The following is a 6,665-nucleotide window of genomic DNA, read 5'->3' on the forward strand; positions in this document are numbered from 1 at the left end:
TATATATATATATATATATATATATATACATAATATTACCAACCCCTTTTGAACAGTAGTGTAAATAAATAAAGAAATATATTTATCAAAATAACTTTGTGAATGCAGCGTTACCCTTTTTCTTGGCGCGCAGGTTAAGATCTTGAAGAACGTATATCAGGGCCTCCCAGGCAACAAAACCTCCCATAACTTTCAACATCCATCCATCCTCCTCATATTCTTCAAACAGTGCCAGACCAGTGAAAATTGCAGCAACTGTGTCACAGAATAAAAAGGGATATTGTTATTCTTCTGAGGAAATAGATGTTGTTGATGAAGATAATAAAGTTGTAGTTATACCTGCGAGGCCTTTGATAGCTAAAGCAATGAAGGAATGGGCCCAGTTAAAAACAAACCTCCTGCAAAGAAAACCATCACATTAACAGTAATGCTTCCACCTCCTTTTTTCATTTCTTATTTGGTTAAGAGAAGTTTCTCTCACCGTTCATGATTCGGCTCACAGCGGAAAGCAGCAACTATGGGCTGAATAAGACTGAGGATCATCACCAAACAGCCCAGGACCGGATGAGCCCCCTACACACACAGATACACACAGAGACAACTCCACTTTAAACATCTGAAATAAACAGTATTTCAATTTAAAACCCTTTATATTTTATATATCTGAGAGGATCTGCATTTTTACCGCCAAATTATTATTCTTTTTTTAAAGTATATGTTCTGTCATTCAATTTTTTATATTCTATTTATATTCATCATATTGCTGTTGTTGCTGTTTTTAGGCAAATAGCCACCAAAGTCCATGCTTCACTGTTATTTTACCAAATCTAGATTCTATATGTAACAAATTCTGCTTAAACTACTTACCTATAAACATCATTATTTCATCATATATATATAATAAATATAATCAGTGTTGAGGGAAGTTACTTTTAACAATTTAACTGTCACCCCCATTTTTGAACATAGACGTGAAAGTGCACTAGCCAAACTTAAATTGTAATAATTCATGAATGAATACATTTTGTAATATGTTTTTGAAGTACCATTTCCATGTTAATGCAACCTCCAATGTCCATCACAGGATGAATTCTGAGTTTTTAAGATTTCAAATGATATATAATTTATGATAATTACTAAAACGTGATAGGGGAAAAGGCAACGAAAAAAGACTTTTTGTGACAAAATTCAGAACTCCTTTTATGATGTAGATTTTTGAGGTGCACTCTTGTCATAAATTAATCTATTACTGTTCCGACATAATTTGTAACAAAAAAACAGTGGTAAAATATCTATTTAGGAGACCTTTCCAACGATATATAGTTTGTCATGATTAGATTTATTTGGAATTATTTGTAATACAGTGTGTGCATAATTATTAGGCACATTGATATTCTGATCATATTTTTTCCAAGCACATTTTACCAATTTCAAACCACATCAATCTTAATAACTACTATTCATTTTGTAGTTAATCATTTATAAGTGATATATAATTGTCCATGAAGGCTGGAAGTTAAAAACTCCTTATATTCAGGTGTGCAGAATTATTAAGCTGTTTTCTTTTACCAATAAAATGAGCCAAAAAAGAGATTTAACTCAGACTGAAAAGTCAAAAATTATTAAATCCCCATGAGAAATATTCAAAACTAATGCAATACAGAAATTGCAAAGTTAAGACATGACCATTGGACAGCAAAATGCTCACTGGGTCAGCGGGGTAAAAATTATTAAATCCCCATGAGAAATATTCAAAACTAATGCAATAAAGAAATTGCAAAGTTAAGACATGACCGTTGGACAGCAAAATGCTCATTGGGTCAGCGGGGTCAGTTACTTCTTATGGAAAGTAATGAATTACGTCACTTTTGCATTACTTTTTGTCACCTGGGCTGGGCATTCTTATTTGTTTTTAAATAACAAAATAAAAAAAAGCTATATTTTTGGCAACTGTAAGGGATTAATCTGTAACTTATTTTTCTTAATTTTTATTTATTCACTTACTTACTTAATTACTTACTTACTTGCTTACTTACTTATTAATTGAATTTCTTTAGTTTGTTTTAGCTTACCCCACTCCAATCCCGAGCATAAGAAAACACCAGTATGAATGCAATGGCCGTGGCAGTGACTGACAGGGCCATCAGAGACACGTGGGCCTTTCAAAGAAGAAATAAACTATATTTAGTTATTTCAAACATTTAGCAGGTTACACTTACTGTAGGTCTTCAACAACATTACCTTATGCTTAAAAATCAGTCCATGTACATTCAAATGAAAACATTAAAACAGATGAAACACACAATTTGAATGTACATTAGCTACGTACATCCAGTCCAATCATTTTTAAAAGTGCTGATATTGTGCTGAAATGTAAATTACTCTATATTATCTTAGTATATATAGAACAGTTATGTTATATAATGCAATAAAGGTAGTTAATGACAAGTGATGTTCATACATCATAACTAGCTTCTTATCTTATCTTTCTCACACTAACTGCACATACACTTTTCCCTACAACTTATTACTGCAAATCATTTATCAAAGAAATTTTCCCACTGTCATGCTGATGAAACAGATATGTCAACATGACAAGTAATTCACGTACAAATGAGCTGATGAGCTTGATAAAGCGGCCCACATGGGAAGGACTCCTGCTTTGTTTAGACAGCATGCTAGCCAACTAATCTGAATCTGATTTTATTTGTATTTTTTTGGCATATACAGCTCAAATCTGTTAAATTGTTTATAGTCTAAACAGCGAAAAATTCAAATCCAGAATCCACATTTTTACAATCCTAATCCAGCCAAATTCATGTCTGATTTTTAAGCATAGGAATTGAACATGGCGCTAATAACACCTACAGTAGGTCATGGGTTTGATTGCATGAATTAAAAAATGTATACTTTGCATGCAACAAAAACATTTGCCAAATGCATATGCGTAAATCTGCATGCAATCTGAACTATGGTTACTAAACCTGACTACAGTATCTAAATGAACGGATCAGATGTTTTCATTTGCTCAGTGCGCACAATCAGTTAGCATTACTTACCATAAACCAGAAATCTTTACCGCAGCAACCATGGTCCTTGGCAACTCCCTTTAAATAGCGTGCTATGAGCATCCCTATACTGCCCGTGGTCATCCAGGAGATTAACATCAGGCAACCTGAAGCAGATCAGTATCATCAGGACCACAATAGCGCTGATGTGATGCTCTAATGTGGATCCAGTCTGTCATGATGTACTCACCATGTGCTTTAACAATCGCTGGGAATTCTTCAGCACTTGTAACAACCTGGCTTGGATCCTGTAAATTAGCCTTGGTACTACTGACATATTTATTTGAGTGGATCTGGATGTTACCTACAAATGAAGATAATATTCAGTTAGACAACCCAAATAAAGATTCTGTCATCATTTACTCATGCTATTCCACTTTTCCTTCCAGAAATCACAAAGGGAGATGTTTTGAAGAAGGTTTATGCTGCTCTTTTGCATACAATGAAAGGATGCAAAGGGACAGTCAAGCTTAGTAAGAGTCCATACTTTCTGTGCACCACATTACAAGTCTTCTGAAGCCAATCAATAGCTTTCTTTCAGGAATTTTCTTTATTCATTGACAATCTTACCTTCTGTATATTCAAACTTTCTGAGCATTCTGATAAACATCTTTACTGTACAGTATAGATGCGTTTTATGGAAGAAGAGTTTGCAATAACATGAGGGTGAGTAAAGGATGAGAGAATTTTCATTGTCATATATGATATAATGATAATATATGAATTACTAAAACTGAAACTGAAACAAAAATAAAGCCAACTATAAATATAAAAAAAATAATATTAGTGATTATAAAAATAAAATTAGTTAAGTGATTTTTAAATTAATAATAAATTATATAATAGCAATAATTATACTATATTATATACATACTGTATATATTACTATTCTAATTATATAATTTATGGACCCTTTTCACAAGACTATGATGTTTCAATGATCATCAGCATCATAAATCCTCCAAAGTTTTTTATATTTAAATTTTTTTTTTTTTTAAATGTATGTACATTTATAACCCTATATTTTGTATTAAATTACATTTGCATCAAATTACAAAAAAAAACTAATTAACGCTAAAGCGAGGGTGTTTCTAATACAGCGTCTATGGGAGGGACGGTAAATTTGACATTGTTCTCTCTCCTGACTGCCGTTATCAGTCTTTCTCTATTTTTTTTCCTTTTTTTGAAAGTCATGAAAACATTATCGTGGAGTTTTTCTTTTGCTATTTGAGAAAATGGGAATGCAAAAAAAAAAATTTGTGGTAGTCTCCAATTCACCGCTATAGAAGTTTACCCAGATATGATGACTTCCGCTGTTGAGAAACCCGGAAATGTGAAAAATGTCTATTATTACTATAAAAATATTTTTTATTAATATAAAATATATTATCAATAGGAAATTATACTAAAATAACACTACATTACATTTGACATTTGTTTATATAACATAGAACCACAGACCTTGACTGTTGGAGGGTCCGGCAGCAATCATGAGGTAGTACTCGCTAGTAGACGTTGCTCTACTTCTCGTGCTAATCGCATTACGGGAAGTAAAAGAACAATTGATAGTATTTCCATTCATTAGCGTTGTCTTGATATCAGTCACATTCCCCTGTAAACATGTAGAATATGTGTGAGTGATGATATCTTATCACATAACAGAAATGGTGGCATAATAGAGGAATATACCAGTGAGAGAATAGTTGGAGCTGTTTTTCCTGTGGAAATAGCATGTTGCACTTGGAGGTTGCCGCTGCTGTCCTTACCACAGATGTAGATGTCGTCATTGCCCTGAAAATACAAAACAAAAAAAAACATTTTAAAACCATATGAACATAATGCTGTCTCACTGTTTCTAGAAAAACAAAATCACTTATGGGGTTTGCAGAAGTTTTTTTGTGGAATGGAAAATTAGTCAGTGCTGACAGAGGTAGGTCTCCAGATAAGACTCAGCCCAGTTCAGCAGATGTAGATCTCACGTTTCAGAAAAAATGTAATATGTCCGACACCCACTTCGATGCTTACAGTGTATTGGCACATAACTGCTAGTCTGAGGAACACCATCAATCTCAAAGTTCTACACATCCCCCATTTTACATTGGTTTGTGTATTCAAAATTTTTAGACAAATAAAGCAGAAAAGGCCTGCTGATATCTCACCATTTCCTGGTCATCTGAAAACCCAATAGCAACGTATCCATCAGCTTGCCCAAACATTTCAATCCTCATTTCAGATTGGTTAGATGATGTCTGAACTGCCATGAAGTAGCAGCCTGTGTTGGCAGTTGGGTCACAGCTGCTGGGATGACTGAAGCAGACTTTGGTTTTCCCACAATCAGGATTTGATGGAACCTGAAATGAACAGAGCAATTTCTGCTGAATATAAAACAACATACAATACAAATAGATAATTAATTTACCTGGTTTTCATGTTTGTTTAGGTTTAAAGTAAAAGCTAGACTTACAGTCGGAGCTGCAGTTGCAGAAGTTCCTGTATATGCCAAGGTAGAGCTCTTGACACCAACCCAAAAGGTAGAAGCAGTTTTCACAAATGTTGCTCTAAAACAACCCCAAATGTTCCATTACAAATTACAACAAGAAATATAAATTAAAATTAAAAATAAGTATAAGAATCATACAAATGATAAACTTAAGACACATTAAAAAGGATACCTGAATTCTATATCGCCAAGCTGTCCAGATGTAGGGGCTGTCCATTTAGCTTGAATTGAACTTTTTTTAGTGTTTGATTTGTGAGAGACTGCTCTACTCTGAATAATATAAATAATAATATAATATAAAAATGGGACAATTTCTGATAATTGGCCAATGTTATTCCAATAGCATTTTAATAACTAGCTTATTAGTAAAATGGATATGAAAGAATATATACACAATTTTATAAGTAGCCTTAAGTGTACAAGATTACTTGTATATAATATAACATAATAAAATATATATTTGTCTGTGTTTCTTCTCCACCAAACATGATTAAATCTGAAAAATCTGAAAATAATGTAGATAAACTCACAGCTGCTCCATCGCAGGAGAGGAGCTGCGCATTACTGTCCTTCACATTAAAAGTGCCGATGGAAGTAGTTGATCCAACTTGACGTGCTTGTAACATAAACCCTTCAAATTGATCTCCTGGTTGGCTGTTTAGCAACACTGAGAAAGAAGAAACAGTTCCACTGAAATGTAAGTTAGACCCTGATCTAACTTACATGAACTGATGTCATATGATGACCAGCTGTAAACAACATTTCACCAATTATTGTCAACAGTGACTCAACATAATCTGACTACAAATTATAAATTCATATAGTATAGTGTTGTGTAGCATAGTATAGTATACTTATACTACAGCGTATTTAAAAAGTACTGCATATATATATATATATATATATACTGCGCCATCCTTTGGGCGGTGCAACTGCCCCGCGGCGAACAGACCGAGGGGGGCCCCGCTCCCTACCTCGCACTGGGCCCCAGGTCAGCTAAGGACGGCCCTGTACATATATATAAATTAAGTCAAGTTTAGTCACCTTTATTTGTATAGTGCTTTATACAATACAGATTGTGTCAAAGCAGCTTTACA

General features: G+C 33.7%; 1 protein-coding gene across 2 annotated transcripts in view; it reads right to left on the bottom strand.

The window, feature by feature from the left end:
* LOC107739005 (putative ferric-chelate reductase 1) overlaps positions 1-6,665 on the bottom strand; it is a 9,200-nt gene that overhangs the window by 1,180 nt on the left and 1,355 nt on the right. For both annotated transcript variants that reach the window (XM_016550959.1, XM_016550960.1), the window contains 12 exons: positions 6,099-6,235; positions 5,741-5,838; positions 5,533-5,626; positions 5,228-5,419; positions 4,758-4,859; positions 4,530-4,680; positions 3,259-3,372; positions 3,060-3,175; positions 2,073-2,159; positions 482-573; positions 340-398; positions 115-255 (listed from right to left, as the gene is read on the bottom strand). In XM_016550959.1, the coding sequence (XP_016406445.1) occupies positions 115-255; positions 340-398; positions 482-573; positions 2,073-2,159; positions 3,060-3,175; positions 3,259-3,372; positions 4,530-4,680; positions 4,758-4,859; positions 5,228-5,419; positions 5,533-5,626; positions 5,741-5,838; positions 6,099-6,235 (1,383 nt within the window). The remainder of the gene's footprint in view (positions 1-114; positions 256-339; positions 399-481; positions 574-2,072; positions 2,160-3,059; positions 3,176-3,258; positions 3,373-4,529; positions 4,681-4,757; positions 4,860-5,227; positions 5,420-5,532; positions 5,627-5,740; positions 5,839-6,098; positions 6,236-6,665) is intronic.

Source organism: Sinocyclocheilus rhinocerous, unplaced genomic scaffold (genome assembly GCF_001515625.1).
Source record: "Sinocyclocheilus rhinocerous isolate Xijiao unplaced genomic scaffold, SAMN03320098_v1.1 scaffold1697, whole genome shotgun sequence".
NCBI classification, from domain to species: domain Eukaryota; kingdom Metazoa; phylum Chordata; class Actinopteri; order Cypriniformes; family Cyprinidae; genus Sinocyclocheilus; species Sinocyclocheilus rhinocerous.